Raw genomic sequence first — 19,195 nt, 5'->3', positions numbered from 1 at the left:
GAGAGACGTCTGAACAAACCAAGGACCCCAGATGCCTTAGTGGATGTGTGTGTGGCCTGGCCCCTGCCCTCACACACACACACACACACACACACACACACACACACACACACACACACACACACACACACACACACACACACACACACACACACACACACACACACACACACACACAGACCCCAGCTGGAAGGGCTAAGAGGTGTTGACAGAGAAAAGAGGCCTGCTGCAACACTGATTAAATTCGGAGGACTGTCGTTCTCTCTCGGCTTCTCTTCTTTCTTTCACCTTTCTCTTTATTTTCTTTTTTCTTTCTTTTCTTTCATCTGTTGCTTTAATTCTTTATTTTCTTTACTTTCTCAAACTCCTCTAAGATCATGACAACAAAGTGATAGAGGACACACACCCACACACACAATGTAAATGCAGCTGCTCCTCTTTTAGCAGTAATGATTCTCCTAAATACACCAGCTGCTTTTCAATTACTGCTCTTCTGCCCGTGTGTGTGTGTGTGTGTGTGTGTGTGTGTGTGTGTGTGTGTGTGTGTGTGTGCGCGTGTGTATGTGTGTATGTGTAATGAGGGATAGTTGAAGGTCCAGTCAGACCCAGGGTCAGACTGGCTGATTAATAACCCCCACCATACATACATACAAACACACACACACACACACACACACACACACTGAGGTCGGGTCAGTGTTTTGACAGAGCGGAGAGCCCGGCTTCAATCCCATCACAATCACAGTGTAATTACTTTGCATTACTGCAGGTTTATCTCTAATTCCTCTGCAGTACGTCATTAACTAGCAGCGTCTCCTCGTTTAGACCGTCATTACTCTGCATTACACACGCTTTTACTTTATCACCCAGAATTATGACATTACACTTTTCATTAACACCACAATTGGATCCAAATGAGGCTGCACGACACACTGTTTACTACTTCTGCTCTGTAAAACCGTGCAGGATGTTATCAGCTGTAATTACTTCATTACACTTTCCATTCGCATGACTCTTTGTTAAAGTTTCATTCTGTAACTGCAGCACTGAGGGTTTCCATTAACCCTCAAATTGTGCAAATTGAAATTGCGAATATAAAATACACCTAATGAACGCACGTCAATTACGAAAAAATCTCCCATTCATCGCAACAAAGTTTGTAGCTCACATGAGGTGGTATTTCAGGTGATTCAAAAAAGCCATATTTCACAAAACTGCAACAGAAACACTTTTTTGGCTTTTCTAGGTCACATGATGCTGTGGCTATGTGCTTGTCAGTAGGAACTGGTACAGCAACAAAAACTATAAGTCTCTCAGTTTGACGACATGGGCCCAAAATACAGCCATGTTGGCTCCATGTCTGTCGCTATGACAACTGGTCTCAGCCGACCTTTACAGTGTCCCTCACTGCCTGTTTAACCTCTCTGCGGATGCATGTGGGTGTTGGTGTTTATGTTTGTGTGTCAGTGTGTGACTGAATAGTAGAGGGAGCTGAGGCCAATGGTCCATCAACTCATTCAGGCCACTGCTGCCCCTACTGTGAGACTGATCTGTGTGTGCGTGCGCGTGTGCGTGTGTTTGTGTCTAGGTGTGAGATTGACTTGCGGATCGATAGTGTAGTTGGTAACAAAAGATGCTATTTCACAACTCACTGGACTGCATGCCATGGCCACACACACACACACACACACACACGCAGAGTTGGTGGTTAACAAGACACTGCAGGCAGCTGGTGGACATCCTGCAGGCTGGTGACACTCTCTCACTCACACACACAACAACAAACACACACTATCAGACAATGGGAATGTGTAGAGCAGCTGATTTTGTCTGTTTATCGTTGTTATTGATGCACAAAAAGTAAACCCTTTCATCACTACTCACAAACTGATCGAAGGCATTTACACCACCAGCAAAAACCACCCACACCACTGGACCACGTCCGCAACAATTTAGCTTCCTAATGTCGTCCCCCGTGTCTTAAATGATCAGAGGAAGATTTTTGTTACACTTTGGAGACTGAGCAGTAGAGTGAAAGTGTGTGTGTGAGTGTGTCGCTCCTCACCAGGCTGCTCCTCCCTCCTCCTCCTCTCCTCCTGCTCCTCCCTCAGCCGGTCCTCCTGGCTGCAGGGTCGGCCATCATCGTCTCGAGGAATGATCCGACCGTGGAAAGGACACTGGAGAGGGTTAAATCATGAGTATTAAATTAAAACATTTTTACAGAATTAAAAGATAATGCTTTTATTTAAAGGCTCTTACTGTGTATGTTTACTAGACTCTGACACACAAGTATAAGTGAAAATTTGTTTATAAATATAACCAGGTTGTTTGTTAATATAACAGGTGGGTGTCTTCCCTCATTGAGATTTTTATTCCTTTATTGGATGCCTCCCGTGCCCTTTTCTCCTTTACTGAAATTTAATCTGTTTTTAGGCTTTTTTCTATGTATTTGAGATTATTTCTGTTCTCCTTTACCTTTAATTGAATACAGTTTTGAGTGTTGGTGATGTAGACTGATGATGGATTTTAATCTAAAGTATTTTGATATAAAGATGAATTTCGATATAAAGAATTTTGATATAATGTTTTTATGAAATAAGACGTGTTTGATGTTTTGTAATATGGCCTTGACATCACTATTTTTCTTTTCCTTTGTACTTTTTCTATGTAATTTACTTAGTTGTTGATCGTCAGATAGTTAACCACACCTGCCACCATGGAGCTCGTCGACTTGTTGGTGTGCATTACGTGTAGATATTTTAAACATTTTGACTTGACGAGGAGCAGAGCAGGATCAAAATCATGTCTTGAATAAACTTGTGTGGCATGGAGTAAGTGTGCAGGTGTTACATTATTTCTCATGTATGCTGTTTTTATACATATGTGGTGTGCATATAACTACCCTCTTTTCATATAGACGCTCGGGAAAACATATTTGCAGCTCAAACACACACTAAGAGAACCGCAAACTGTCACATACATAATTGTCTGACTGTGTGTTTGTCCTGGTACCTTGAGGCGGTCCTGTCTCTGACACAGCTTCCCATTGCCCAGCGGCGCTCTGCAGTGATGGCTGACAGGAGTGAACCTGCCGGGGAAGGAGATGTATCTGCTCCTGCTCTCTGCCAGGAGCTCCTCGTTCTCCACCTCCTCATCCACCTCAATGGGAACCCAGAACTGATGCTGAGAGGCCGACCTGCACGAGGACGAGACTTATTTGTATCCCTGCAAACAAATTATGTTGATTTAAAAGAATTCTTTCCAATTGGCAACTGCGTCAAATCGCTGGAAAAACGCTGCTCCTCTGCTGAAATTAAATCTGCTGTCCATTTTTAATTTCATTATTTATCTAACAAATGTTTTTATGTATAAATGTTACCGCACAACTCTCAGACAATATGCTCTGAAAGACAGAGGACCATCACTGTGGAGTACCTGTACTCACTTTAAAATTTGTTTATCATTATTCTCATTGAAATCTTACATAAAAAACACCAGTGCTGTAGTGAGAGTATCGGCTGTGTTTATGTGTTATGTTTACGCATCTGCTCCAGTCATGATTATTATAACTACTTGTTTGTTTGTTATATTGTCATGTTAAAGAAAGAATTACTGTTTGTATTTGAATAGATTGTAAATTCTATAAGCCCCTTTTTAACCTCTCCTGCACAATTCTTGTTATGTTTGTTATCATCTCCTTTTTTATCACTTTGTGTGCTAATAAATTACAATTCAAAATTCAAATCCAATTCAAATTTAAACACTAAAGACCGTTTAAGACTGTTCTATTGCTGTGTGGAATTAAATGTTAGAAGTTATTTATAAGATAACTACAATTACTGCCTAGTGGTTGTGTGTCTCCACGTGCACTTCAACATATAGTTTACAATCATGTCTGTAAAAAAAAAGGAAACTTCACACATATCTGCCCCCGGCAGCACAGAAGATTTATACAATCAGCACAGTTTCAAGTTGGACACCCAAGATTAGTGTCACCAATTCTGAAACCAAATCTCTTTTTATGACAGCATGATAACCAGAAAAGTGTTTTTTGCAGAACATTATAATGTCAGGGTTGACCCTTGACCTCTTGGATATTAAGTCAGCAATTCATCATTATGTTAGTGGAAAATTTTACTGTATGACTCCTTGAGTTTTGGCCAAAAACACCTTTTTTAAGGTCACAGTGACCTTGACATTTGACCACCAAATTCAAATGGGTTCACTGTTAAGACAAACTGTTTTTTTCAAATTTAAATGAATTCCCTCATGGTGTTTGCGAGATAACGCACTCACAAGAATGAGACAGATGAGATCGTAGTGACATTAACCTTTGACCTATTACCACCAAAATCTAGATATGTCATCCTTAAGTTTAGTGGATGTTTTAGCTAAATTTGAAGAAAACACCCTTTAAGTGTTCTTAAGATATCACATTCACAAGAACGGCACAGACGGGAGGACGACCCAAAAACATAATGTCTGCAGCCACACCTATCGCCGGCGCAGAGGCATCAAAAACAACAAAAAAAACCCACTATATTTGATTGAACGTGCACACAAATGTAGCGGGTGCTTTGTGGGACTTTCATTTTTCTTCCACATGCATGAAATACTGAAACATGCACTGATGTTAAATCAAATATTCTGACAAAGAAATTACATGTCAGGTTATAGTTCTACTGTTATATTAGAATAATAAAATACAAAACACACGACTGAACTCTACAGTCATGTATAAAGATGCATTTGGGTCCATCAGTGATACAATGTGTGTGTGTGTGTGTGCGCGTGTGTGCGTGTGTGTGTGTGTGTGGGTGTGTGTGTGTGTGTGTGTGTGTGTGTGTGTGTGTGCGCGTGTGTGCGTGTGTGCATGTGTTACTTGATGATCTTTCCAGCGTTGGGCTGCTCCTGGCCCCAGTAGTACAGGTCCAAACCAAATGGCACCACAGGAGCATCTGCGGCTTTCTGCTCTGAAGTGGCCTGAGATGTCGTGGGAGCAGAGGAGGTGCTGCTGCAGGACAGACAAGTGGAGGGAGCGTTAAATCAACACCACAGTCCATGGACAGCACCTATGTCATCACATGTGTGTTTCTTAAAGGCTATTTACAAAGAGGGAAATAGTTTTTTCTTGAATTTCTAAGAAGTTGATTTGAGGACATACTGGTATCAGACAGTCGCACTGCTCTGTGTGGGCAGCACACATCTGTAGAGCTGATTTCTAAATGACCAAAGAAAATTGATGGAGTGACAGTGGCTGAACATCCCTCATGTCTCGGGCACTGAGACTAATTTAATTAGCCAGGTCATTACAGTGAGGCCCCTGAGGCTCATATTAGTGGCTGCTCTCAGAAGTCTGTGGAGTTTTGGCGACTTGGCAATATCTCTGATGAGGCCTTAAATGACGCTATGCAGATCTGTATGATAAATATCCAGTTAAACCATAGTATTTGATTCTATTTGTGATGGTTCTAAAAAAGGAGGGGTGGCTCAGCAAACTTTGTGTTTTTGCTTTTATACAGTACATAACATAACACACATTATACAGAGTAAAAAGTCATAAAATGGCTCACACACTGCAGGGCTTCAGTTTAACTTATTAAATGCACCAAAGTGATGTTTCGAGCATCACAGCTCTTCATCAGCCAAGACTGACCCTGCAAGATGCCATCTTAGATACATTTGTTAACAGTCATGTGACTAATTACATAAAAAATATCTTTTAAAATATCACCATATTTACATGTATTATATGCCACTGAGGTGATCTATTTAAGTTCTACAAGAGACCTGAATTTGTGCAAACAAGTTTCAGAAACAAGTTGTAGTTCAACTAGTAGCCACCAACTTTCTTCATTTATTTGTTTTGATCCAGTACCCTTGTCTACAAAACATATTATTTGTTGGCCTCTTTAGTTACTTTTTTTCCACCTATGTCTGTGTTTGTTCTATTTTATTTGTATTTATTTATTTATCTTTTTAATCTAATGTATTTATCTGTCTTCTTATTTATGTTTCCATGATTGTGAGGTCTTCATGTTCATTTGGTTTTTAATTTGTATTTGTACGTTCACATAAACCAATAAAAACAAAATACAAAAAGGAAAAAAAAGGGGAAAAAAAGAAATACTACAACGTCATCCAGGCGAGGAGATCGTGCTGTCCCCCTAAGTGTTGGAGCGTCACACTGGCTTAACACAAAAGCAATAAATACTTAGTTTCTCTTTCAGCACTAAGTTATGATTCTTTAACACTCTTACACTCTTAACATTAAAAACATTAAACTGCCAAACTTGTACAGGCTTTAAATTGCACATTAGAGCAATTTCCTCTCTTAAAAGTGTCCATTTGTTGCGTATTTCTGCTCATTCGAGTGATACATGACTGTAAGTGTAAGTTATGTCGTAAATGATAATGTGAACGTAGGTACAGTATAGTGAGAGGAGGTGAGGCAAGGTATGAAAAAGTGAGAAGAGAACCTGTGAGAGCAGGTCAGAGAAAGATGCAGGAAGCTGGGAGACAGCAGAACTTGTCAGTGTGTGTACCTGGATTCTGCGGGCAGAGGAAGGTTCTTTCTGATGTGGCGCAGTGTGGCTGCTGCACATGTTGGATCTTGCTCCTCCTCTATAAGTCTCTTCAGCCGCCTGGAGGAGGAGGAGGAGAAGGAGGACAGAGGAGGAGGAGCTGCAGGTCTTTTAGCAGGAGGTTGTTTTGTGACCGGTGCTGTCGAGGTGGAGGGAGCTGGATCCAAACCTGCCCACAGAGACGACAGGAAGTTAACATCATACTGACCAGCAGTGTGATGGGACACACCTTGGTGTTTCTCTGCTGTTAGAAAATACAACAATCAGAGCGCACATGAAACATTTCACATCTAACCATACATTTGTAGATCATTACTACATTTTCTACAAGAATGACTGACTTCATTTTAGTGCTAATCGGAATAAAGAAAGATCAGCAGCAGTGTGTTGTGTATGCGTGCGTGCGTGCGTGCGTGCGTGCGTGCGTGCGTGTGTGTGTGTGTGTGTGTGTGTGTGTGTGTGTGTGTGTGTGTGTGTGTGCGTGCGTGCGTGTGTGTGTGTGTGGTCAAACACGGGGTCACCCAGGCCCTCTGGGGACTGAACAGGACTTAAGCACTCACACACACGCAGCAGGTGAGATCAGAGGGAAGCAGTAAGCTGAGAGCTGCCGACATGCTGATCCCACACATTATTAAAGCTGACCTGGATGCTTCACAGATTCTATCAGTGCCGTGCTACACCACACAAATGATCCGCTCTGTACTCTAACTCTCCGTTTCTAATGCAACAGAATGACAGCCTGTTTGCATATTTTCTCTACTGCTTTAATTACAACAACAATTTACATAAAAAGAAGCTGAAGCAGTCAATTTCAGTCTGAACAGCAAGTTGTGCGTGTATAAAAAGTGAAATCCGTGAGTTAAATACAACTTTGAGTTTGTTTTTAACTAAGCAGAACTGGCCTACGCTTGACAAACTCAAAAAGGATTCTATAGTCAGATTGTCAGTTATTATGTTAGGTCGGGTTCAAAAGGACACATTTGTCAAAAATACAAATTAAAAATATTCTACTGAAGAAGAAACACTGTCAGAGAGGTGTTCGTCTCAGATGGATGGAATAACACATACACCATATTAAGAATGGTAGCGACTTTAAGCCCGAGCAAGGTTTTACTGAAAAATCTTTTCGCAATCGTAAAAACCAATAAGTGATTTGTTGCATTTTAAATTTAGATAAAAATACCAAAGAAATTCTGATTTTTTTTTTGCAGTTTTATATCACTGTTAAATCAATGTGTCAGACCCTATTCATTACTTTATTGCATTTTATATTTAAAATCTTATTTAAAGATATTATTAAGATTATTAAGATTATTAAGATATTAAGATATTTTATTAAGATATTATTAAGATAATTATTAAGATATTTTTAACATGGACCCTATTTTTCAATGTTTTTGTATCTAGGTGACTAATAAGAAAAATATTTTTTGCAATTGGTTCACTGCCTTCTTAAGTGGCAAGGAAAGTGAATATGTAATAAATGAGTCTGCAATATGCATGCATTGATTGTTTTTTAGACCTTTTTATTCTCTTATCAAAATTGTATGATGTCAGTCTATTAATCTACTGTAAAAATTTAATAGGTAATTATTTTGATAATTGAATTACAGCCATGGTTCCAGATTTTTGAGGACAATATGCTGCTTTTCTTGGTCCCACATTATTGTTAGATAACTGAATAGTTGTGAACTTTTCATCAGACAAAACAAAAGATATTAATGATGCAAAGGTAATTTTTCTGTTTTCTGCCATTTTGTACACCAAAGATGAATTGATTACTAGGATAATAATCTGCAGATTAATCAATAGTGAAAATAATCATCTGGTGCAGCCCTCAGCTTGTGCACTCTGTATTTCTAAATTCTGGTCATGGCCCCAGTCCATCAGTAATAATGGCAGTCATGTTTGCATAATTAATAAAAAAAGAAAGTTGCTTTTAGAAAAACATAATCAAATATGTCAAAAGTGAAGCGATGGCCTGTAATCCCAATTTCATTCTACCTCCCCTCGCCCTCTATTCCCTCTCTGATCCCTCCTTCTCTCTCTTTGTCGGATGGTGTAACATTGACTCAATCTGCTCTTTTCAAACGGCCACATGGCGGAGGTTTGTCTGGATGTTAAGATGCATAGATCAATGGGAGGAAATGTGCAGAGTTGTGTGTGTGTGTGTGTGTGTGTGTGTGTGTGTGTGTGTTTGTGTGTGTGTAGGGGGGTTGTTAGGGAGAGAAAAGGGGGGTTAAGGGGGTTTGAGGGAAAGAGAGGGAGAGTGAACGCGAGAGAGGAAAGGCAGAAAGAGGTATTGATTTTCTCGGGTTAAGCAGGGCCTGTAATTAAAATGTTAATTTGAGAAAGACAGAGATAGTGTCCTGACAGCAGAGCGAGGGATAAGAGGACTGATAATCAGAATGACAGAACAGGACAGAGCGGAAGAAGAGGGAGAAAGAGAGAGAGAGAGGAAGAGAGGAAATAAAATAAAAGGAGATGAGTACAGAGCAGAGCCAGGCTTTCTCTGAATGAATGAACGTGGTAGAGACAAGAAGAAGAGGAGGAGGAGGAGAAGAAATGGAGAGAAATGATAAATGTGATCCACTGGCTGAGCTGAAAAGAGTCAGATGAAGACAGAAAGCAATAGAAAGACTATTGTGGTCGAGAAAGTATAAGAGAGGAGATGAATTGATGTGATAGGGAGAGGAACAATGACATACTGAGGACTTCAGAAAAACATTGAACCTAAAAGACCTGTTGAAATCTCATAGATTCCTTTGATACTGCTAATCACTGTTCAGATTTATAATGCACATTTTTCTTTTGTATGATTAGATCCATTATAAAATTAAATGTTATCATCATTTTAAGTAAAAGACATAATGAAGGCATCTAATTTCATGCAGCTTGTCATCTTCAAGTGCCTGTTTTGTCACTTGAAGATGTTAAACGGTGAAAGATTCTGGTCAGACCAGAAGGCAACGCAGCAAAAACCAGGGGCGTTTCTAAGATTTAAGAGTATTGGGGGGCTTATCCCAAACCTCTGTGTGGGAGAGTCTGGGAGAGTTCCCCTATTTACCCTAAAAAACTTTTTTTTAACTTTAATTATGAATTGCGATGTTAAACTTTTTTTTTTTTAAAGTAATTTCTACTGAGTGGAAACTGAAAACTTTTCAACTGCTATCATTTAAAAAATGACTAGAGTTGTAAAGATAGTATATGTTTTTGTGAGGAGGAATCTAACTAAGTGCATTTAGTCAAATATAAGTATGGACAGAATGACAGATTATTAGATTCAGGGCTTTTTATCATTGTTTCGTTATTTATGAGAGGGCAGGGTGGGGGGGCATTAAAAGTGGCAGGCACGTCAAATATTTCTTAAAACATTGGGGATGGACATATGTGTGTTATTTGTTTGTTATTTGTGTGTCATCCAACTTTAAATGTCTGAATCTTTTCTGAGTATTTATTTATTCTATTTTTTATTATTTTAATTTTCAATTTTTTTATTTTGAATTAATTTATTTATGTATTTATTTAAATTGTATTATTTTCAAGAAAACATGCCTCCTATACCAGCGGGCCAGTGAGTTTAGAAGTCATGTTTTCTTTTAAAAGTTTTGGTGCTTTTTTTTTTCCTTTCTTTTCTTTAAATTTGTATTGATTTTTAAAGAAAACTTGCCTTCTACACATGGGCCTGCCCAAACACAAATTGCCAAAATTACACATTTTATTATAGCCAGACACTGCACAATAGAAAATGAAAGGATGTCTTGCAAAGCTCGACTTTTGCTTTGCTGATGTCTGAGGCCAAAGTGGACGGCTGGAGAGACGTTCAAAGGACTTTTAAGATCTTTAGGAAACTCTTTTTGTAACAAGCAGCCTAAAGGGTTTTTTGTTAGGTTGCTCATATTTCTGCTTATTGTCATATCTGTATTTTTTTTCTTCCTTTCATGTTAAATTTCGTAAATTGCATTTATGCATTCTTTATTATGTTTATTCTTAAATATAGTTTTCTCAGCCTGACAAGAAGGGGATGCTTCAAATGGACAGAAATGCCAAATTTAATGTCTGTTTGAGAGAACCAACCTGTGTCTATGTTGTCATGAAAGGAGCTAAACATGTAATTGTACTAAGATGTGTAAATGTACAGACTTAAGAATCCATATCAAAATAAAACAAGCAAAAAATGGATACACATACAAGCTGCTTTTGCTTGGTCTCTGGTGTGTGTGTATGTTCATGTTTGTGTGTATGTGTGTGTGTGGGGGGTAAAATCTAGGTGCAGGGCTAATAGGGGCTCATTAAAGAGGTTGCATTGTTAATTTGGTATGGCCCCTGTAGATCATTACCTAGCCCACTAATCACCCTGACACACACACACAGCTGTTTTGGGCACATCAGATACAATCTAATTACTTTAGCGTCTAATTGATTAGTAATGGAGGGAGGTGGGAGTGGAGAGGGATGGGCTCACAGGTAAAGGAAGGAGGCACAGGGTGAATGTAATGACTCAGGAGGCTGGTTGGGAGTACTTGCCAAGGGGTCAAAGGTCACTTTGCAGCCACAACAACATGGCTGACCTAGCAATAACAGCAGCGTCTGCAACATGTTCTATTATGGTGTCATTAACACAGACACATAAAGGCAGGCACACAAATACAGTAAAAAAAAAAAAAAAAAGAAGTTCACATATGAGTCTGTATGAGTGATGTAGAGGAGCTTGAATATGGCTGACGGAGCAGCATTGTGAGAGTTTAGTGTTTGCCCGGAGCTCGCACGTGGCGGCTGATAATGATATCAACAGCATTCAAATTCCATCATATAGTCCGAAAAAACATGTTGTCACGTAGCTGACGCTGCAATAATAACATGAGCCGGCAGTCGGTTAATGACCTGAACATTTGACCTCTAACCTAGCTTGCTGCCTGGAGGCGAGACATGATTCATACCAGTCCAATGCAACCACAGAGCAAGAAGGAATAACACCGAACAGCCATTCATATGTAGCTACTGATGACTGTCTGAAGGAAAATGGATGTGTTGACAGGTCAATATCCATCAAAGATACACAGGGAAAATGCTCATGGAAAAAAAAACTATCTGTCTCCATTACAAGGCTGTGCTGCATTCCAAATCAGACAAAAACACATAGTTAGCAGTCAGAAGACAGCTAACTCGCTGTCTCACTGTCTCACTAGCTGTGAGCTGATTAAACTCAATAGGCGTTTAAGTTGCTGTCATTTCCTGGGTAAACGCCTAAAAGTACTGTGCAGATGACTATCAAGAGCTTGCCTTCACTGTAATATCACCCTGAGTGGATAAACACACCAGCTGTAAGGCTGTGCTTTAGATATTTAAAGCTTCAGTTGTTAACGTTGTTACATTAACAATCTTGACTGACCTTGTCTGATGTGAAGATTCATTTTAGTGATGAATCCATGGAGAACTATCCATAGATATACAAATATAGATACTGGGTTCCTGTTTTGGGTTTTGAAAATGTCTTCAAATTGGAAAAAACAATGAGGTTTGGGAGCCCCTTATCCTTGGAGTAGAGGACGAGATCAGCCGCCATATAATAGTGAATAAAACAATTGTTATTCCCATGTTATGAAATTGTTATTGGCAAAAAAGTGCTGCCAATGCATATGTTATACTGTACATCGTACCAAAATAGAAAAAAGAATAGAAAAAAGAAAAAAGATGGCAACAGCCAAAATGCCAAACTTACAGCTTTAAAACAGGAGTCCAAAAAAATGTGTGATGTTGCAGTCGCTATATCCATTATTTTCTATCTCACAAACACACACACACACACACACTTAAATATGCATCTTTAAAGGGTCTGTATGTAACATTCAGAGCATTATAGCAGTATAGCAGCAATATAGCAGCAAACCACTGTTTGCTATGTAGATTTAGTGGCGTGAGAAACCTGAATATAAATATTCTATTAAATAATTCAAATATATAATTATGATAATCAGAAATATAGCTCCCCAGATTTTTTTGCCTAGCTTTTTAAAAAAAAAATCCAAAATCTACTAATTTCTTGCTATTTGTGTGACATTTCTGGTTAATTTTCTCACTGCTCTTTTTCCCATGTTCTGGAAAGAAATCAAACCAATATGCCTCAAAGGGTTAAATACTCGTAAAAGGCATCTGAATGCAGCACAAGAAAAGTGATGTCGATCCAGGTTTCAAAGGGTTAACCATGGTTGTATAAATAAACCCATATCAGAAGCACTTCACCTGCACATGACCAGCTGCTGCGGGCCTTTGAAGTGTGTGTGTTTGTTTGCAGAGTGTGTGAGTGAGTGAATCTTAAAAGATTAGGGCTGCAGCAGGTCTTCTTTTGTAGCTTAACCTCACTATTTATGCACGTGTGTGTGTGTGTGTGTGTGTGTGTGTGTGTGTGTGTGTGTGTGTGTGCGTGCGTGCGTGCGTGCGTGCGTGCGTGCGTGTGAAGTTGAACGCGTACCATACTCGGCTCGTAGATGCTCTGGAATGTGCGGCTCATACCCCTCTTTCTCTGGAACCTCATCGAAATCATCATCGTCATCATCGTCCTCCTCTCCGTCTGAAGCCTTCATCTGAGATAGAGTAGGTTCGGTTTAGCTCTTAATATCAGAATTACAAAGACATTAATTCTGTTTTAAACACACAGAAATTCATAACAATTGAATTATAAAATTATATATTTACAAGGTGTCGTTATGGTCGCTATATCCAGAAATATTTCTATCAAAATTCCAAATTTGGTGTATAAAAATTCCAACACAAAGCTCTGTTAAAATGCCTTTAGCAAATGTTTAATCAAAACGGAAACTTTTAGCATCATATACAGGAAGTTCTCAGGAACTTTTTAAAATAAAATTCACGGATATTTTAAATCAAAAGGTAAATGAATAAAAATAGCTCCCTGAGGTTTTAAAAACTAAAAGTTCCTCCCATGCTGACACTTTCTTTGCATGTATTGCAGACTGCCTTCCCTGGTGTTAGTTAATGTAATATGCACACATCTTCATTATTTATTTCATTGGCGATTATTAAAATAAAACACCAGTACAGATAATCGGCAAAATCAGCCCAATAATCGTCCAGGCAGATAATCTCTCAACCCCTACTTTCAGCCACATCAAACAGAGCGAACTTAAAGTTAAGATTGTCAAACTGTTTTATTTTCTCTACCTTTGTGGAAACTTCAGGAAAACAGTTGTGAGCAACAATTTGGTTAATACACTGTTGTTTAGACAGTTCTGTCGCCTGCTGTCTTCTGGTAGTCTGCATACTCTTGAATAGTGTGTAGAGACGGAGAAAGAATAAGTCTGCTGCTCACATGTACAGTATGAAATAGGAAAAAGTGAGGTATCATACACACTACACTATGCACACACACACACACACGCACACTCACCACAACAGACGCAAACACAGACGAGCACACCGACCCTGGAGAAGGTGATTTGATCATATTTCACAGTGAGGTGATGAGTTAAGTGACCTTCAGGAGTTTTAACAACGAATGCAACACCTGCACAGTGTCCTGCGATAAACGCTGAGCTTACATGTTCCGGGCTGGTTTGAGACATGGACCTCACAAGCTGGTACAACTGAGTTATTTCTTAAACAAAAACACCAACATGCATGTATTGGAAACGGGAAAGCTTTGCTGTCGATAGAAAACTAATCTGGGAACGTCCGTAATATACTGCAGATGAGGCAAACACCGAATAAAGTCCAGAGGTTGAGCAGTGATGAAGTACAACAGCTGAGAGCCAATCAGCTCTCTTTATTAGAACACAATTCATGTCAAGAGACAGTAACAACACAGACATTTTAACCAACATATAGAGCATACAATAATTAGTCCTCTGTGTTTATCTATTTGTTAAGCCAAATATTATCTTTTTTTAATATTTTCCAGATTAATAAGGATGGGGCAGTCACAATTAACACTAACATTCATAATCCAGAACTTTACTTGAAGCAATTTAATGACCAGTGACCTGAATCAGCATTTTTCAGCTTGAGCGGTGGGTATATATACATATATACAGTAAATGTCTTGGTGCAAAAGAAAAAAAACAGTTTATTACTAATTCTGACTCACGTTTAGAAATCTTGGTCTAATCATGTGCCCTCAATGTAACCTTAATAACCACATAAATCACTGCAAACTACGATTATCATCTTAAAAACATGACAAGGATTCCTCTTCAGGCATGACTTAGGACAAAAATGTCAACAATTTTATGACGTTACTCAAACGGATGGAAAACAAGCATTTGTTTGGGACTATTTTCAGCAGTAGATTAATCCACATTTGGTGTTTTGCTTTTGCTTTTCATGGTGTGTTTTGGCTTTTCAAACATACACAGTACTTGCAGTTTGGTTACATTCATTGTTGGTTTGGGTCTATTTGTTGATAATAAGAAAAATGTAGAATATAAACAGCCTTGAGATCAAATCTGTGCATACAGATTTTTCGTGAATAAGGCAAAATCTGTCAAACAAAACCAAAACTACACTCACTGATACACTGAATGCAGATAATTAACTGTAAGTAAGGAGCAGAATATCAACCAGTCGACACATATTTAAGTGATGTGTAGTTTCGTACAGTTTATCCCTCATTCCTTCACTCTCCTTCTCAGGGTTGTGTGATCTCTTCTTTGACTTCTTTGGAGCAAGGGATGGCAATGATTTTGTGTGTGTGTGTGTGTGTGTGTGTGTGTGTGTGTGTGTGTGTGTGTGTGTGCGTGTGTGTGTGTGCATGCATGTGCGTGTGAGTGTGTGTGATGAGCTGCTATCAGCGCTAAGCAAAATTTATGGTTTTTAATTTCCTGGTGAGGTTGTTAGCCATTGGCTGGGCTACAATGCAGAACACAACACTCCATACACACGGGGGTCATTTCCATAACACAAATCTGTGTGTGTGTGTGGTGGCTGCTATGTCTTTAACAGCTGAGGACACTGACACACACACTTCAGTCTAGCAGCATAATAATCACAGTGATTAGGGTTATGAGGAGCAGTAAAACCTAACGTTAAACTAACCCCTTATTCCCAAAGGCCTCTTTTTCATTAGTGTGCGTGTGTGTGTGTGTGTGTGTGTGTGTGTGTGTGTGTGTGTGTGAGAGAGAGAGAGAGCAATAGAAGGGCTCCTGTGTTACTGCTGATAAAGCCCATTAGAATGTTTGAATTAGTTTACAAATGATGAGTCCTTAGATGATTACTAAAACACACCCACACGCACATAACTGGACCACAAGACAGCGTCAGCTAACCATGTCACAGCCCTTAACACACCTCTTGATCCTGTGCGCAGACACCAATTAAAACACTTCACATTACAATACTCACTACTCAGTTAACCAGCAACTAAACAATTAAAGCCTAATTAGTTGTCATTAATGCAGCTGCAAAGGCTGAGACATGGTGGGTGGTCTGAGAGGGACAGGAATTAGGCCTCATTTATGAAATGTGAAAACAATATTAATTGTTACCGTTCAAGAAGAAGATGGTGATCAGTAAAATGAAGTCTATTTTAGGTCCCTTTTCTTTTAAGATCGTAAGAATTTTTTGAATAACGTGTTACACTGGGTGTATTTCTCCTCTGTCTACACCAGGGGTCGGGAACGTATGGCTCGCGAGCCAGGTGTGGCTCTTTTGATGATTGCATCTGGCTCGCAGATAAAACATAAAATATTCTCACTTGTTTTAATCCATCCATCGATTTTTCACTGCTCATGTCCTGTTCAGGGCTGCAGTTGGCTGCAGATGCAATTGTCCATTATTTCAATTGGATGATAATAGCCTACGTTGGCCGTTGCTGGGTAAACAGGTAAACGCCCCCTTTTGAATCAGTCTACTCGGTCATTAGCTCAAAGCTAACCCTTCGACGAAGAAGATGGCGAAAAGAAAAAAAGATAAGGAGTATTGTACATTTCAGGACGAATGGGCCGAAGAATTCGCCTTTGTGGAGAGAGCAGGTTCTGCGGTGTGTCTAATTTGCAATGACAAAATTGCATCAATGAAACGGTCAAATGTAAAGCGGCACTTCGACACACGCCATGCTTTGCATCAAAATACCCTGCGGGAGGCAGCAAAAAGAAAGCGTGCCAAGAGCTACTGAGCAGGGTGCAAGCTAGCCAGCAGCAACTCCGCGCATGGACCCGGCAAGGTGACTATAATTCCTCTAGCTTTGCTGGATCTTTAGCAATAGTGAGGAACGGAAAACCATTCACAGATGGCGAGTATGCTAAAACATTCATGCTGGATGTAGCCAATGAACTTTTTGATGATCTTCTGAACAAAGACAAGATAATCAAACGGATACAAGACATGCCTCTGTCGGCAAGAACTGTTCATGATCGTACCATCATGATGGCAAACCAAGTGGAGGAAACGCAAGTGAAGGACATAAATGCAGCGCCGTTCTTTTCCCTGGCTTTGGATGAGTCAACAGACGTAAGCCATTTGTCGCAGTTTATTGTGATAGCAAGATATGCTGCTGGTGACACACTGCACGAAGAAAGTCTTGCTGTTCTGCCAATAAAAGGGTCCACAAGAGGTGAGGATTTATTCAAGTCTTTCATGGAGTTCGCTCAAGAAAAAAATCTACCTGGATATGGATAAACTTCTCTCAGTGTGTACTGATGGTGCTCCGTGTATGGTGGGGAAAAACAAAGGATTTGTGGCGCTTCTCCATGAACATGAAAATAGACCCATTCTAAGTTTCCATTGCATTCTACACCAGGAGGCACTTTGTGCTCAGATGTGTGACGGGCAGCTTGGCGAAGTGATGTCGCTGGTCATTCGTGTGATCAACTTTATTGTTGCCCGAGCCTTAAATGATCGCCAGTTTAAAACACTGCTGGATGAAGTTGGAAATAACTATCACGGTCTGCTTTTGCACAATCCGGACTTTCCTTGAAATGAAAGACATCAAGCATCCTGAGCTAGCCGAAACTGAGTGGCTCCTCAAGTTTTACTATCTCGTGGATATGACTGAACATCTGAACCAGCTCAACGTGAAAATGCAAGGCACTGGAAATACAGTGTTATCCCTTTAACAAGCCGTGTTTGCTTTTGAAAAAAAGCTGGAGCTCTTTATCATGGATCTTGAAACAGGTTGTTTACTACATTTTGAAAAACTGAGACAATTTAAAGATGCATGCACAGCAAGTGAGCCCACTCAAAACTTTGATCTCCACCAGCTAGCTGGCTTCACATCCAGTCTCCTACAGTCGTTCAAAGCACGCTTTGGAGAATTTCGTAAGCACACTCGTCTTTTTAAGTTCATCACCCATCCAAACGGGTGTTCACTGAACACAGCCGACCTGAGTTACATTCCTGGTGTCTCCGTCAGAGCAGAAGCAGAAGTGGCTGACCTGAAGGCCTCAGACATGTGGGTGAATAAGTTCAAGTCACTGAATGCAGATTTGGAAAGAATCGCACGACAGAAAGCGGAGTTGGCAAGCAAGCACATGTGGACAGAAATGAAAAACTTCAACCCGAAGACCAGCTGTTTATCAAAACTTGGAAAGCGCTTCCTGTCACATACCACACACTGCAGCGTGAGAGTATTGCTGTATTGACCATGTTTGGATCTACGTATGCATGTGAGCAGTCATTCTCACATCTTAAAAACACCAAGTCCAACCTACGATCATGTTTAACGGATGAAAGCCTCAACGCTTGCATGAAGCTTAACCTCACCAAGTACCAACCAGACTACAAAGCCATCAGCAAATCCATGCAGCACCAGAAGTCGCATTAATGGTGAGTATTATAACAACATTATTTAAAAGAATAAATTCAGAGGCTTATTATACTCACATTTAGTTGAATTCAGTCTTAAAATATATTATATGGCTCTCACTGAAATAAATTTCCAAATATTTTGCTTTCATGGCTCTCTGAGTCAAAAAGGTTCCCGACCCCTGGTCTACACCATTTAGAACATATTTAAAACATCACAGATAAGTACTTTACTTCTTTTGACACTACATTATCACAACTTACTACAAACACTGACCCAAAGGTAACATTGGTTTAAATGTTTATTTGCAGCAATCATCAGCTGTGCATACATGGCTTTTTAATGAAAAAATAGTGGGGGGTTTTCATTATAGATTATAGATTTATTTCATTGTTATAGTATTTCTCCTAATATTTTCCTCAAATAATCAATTTGTCAATAAAATGTAATAAGATAGTGAAACATGCCCTGTGTAATGGTAATGTAAGGTGATGTTTTCAGTTGGTATGTTTTATCCAACAGTCCAGGAATCAAATGCTGTTTAGTTAATAATCATTTACAACAACAACAAAAAAAAGCCCCTAATTCTCATATTTAAGAAGCATGAAAACAGCAAATGTTTGGCTTTTTTTGCTTTTATAGTCTTTTTTTCCCATTACAGTCATTTTCAGGTTCATACTTGTATTTAAGGTTTCTATGAGAACAAGAAATAACATTTCTGTAGAGGCGTGAGGGACAGAGCACTGCAAGCTGTTTGTTTACTTCAAAACTCACACATTTTGGGGGTGACGAGAGGAGACATGGCAGAGTTGGTAAAACTGTGCTAATATAAAACTATTTTGGATTTAAAGCA

The 19,195-nt window shown here is 39.5% G+C and overlaps 1 protein-coding gene across 2 annotated transcripts in view; it reads right to left on the bottom strand.

Moving 5' to 3' along the window:
• The window catches only part of uvssa (UV-stimulated scaffold protein A), a 43,496-nt gene that overhangs the window by 3,440 nt on the left and 20,861 nt on the right, over positions 1-19,195 (bottom strand). The window contains exons 9-13 of one of the 2 annotated variants that reach the window (XM_042493249.2): positions 13,057-13,168; positions 6,546-6,753; positions 4,883-5,014; positions 3,013-3,196; positions 2,066-2,177 (exon numbers count right to left, since the gene is read on the bottom strand). In XM_042493249.2, the coding sequence (XP_042349183.2) occupies positions 2,066-2,177; positions 3,013-3,196; positions 4,883-5,014; positions 6,546-6,753; positions 13,057-13,168 (748 nt within the window). The remainder of the gene's footprint in view (positions 1-2,065; positions 2,178-3,012; positions 3,197-4,882; positions 5,015-6,545; positions 6,754-13,056; positions 13,169-19,195) is intronic. The other variant, XM_088081395.1, reaches the window with a different exon arrangement.

Source organism: Plectropomus leopardus, chromosome 8 (assembly GCF_026936395.1).
Source record: "Plectropomus leopardus strain MGB_pleo_1.0 chromosome 8, ASM2693639v1, whole genome shotgun sequence".
NCBI classification, from domain to species: domain Eukaryota; kingdom Metazoa; phylum Chordata; class Actinopteri; order Perciformes; family Serranidae; genus Plectropomus; species Plectropomus leopardus.
This window is presented reverse-complemented; position numbering and strand designations above follow the sequence as displayed.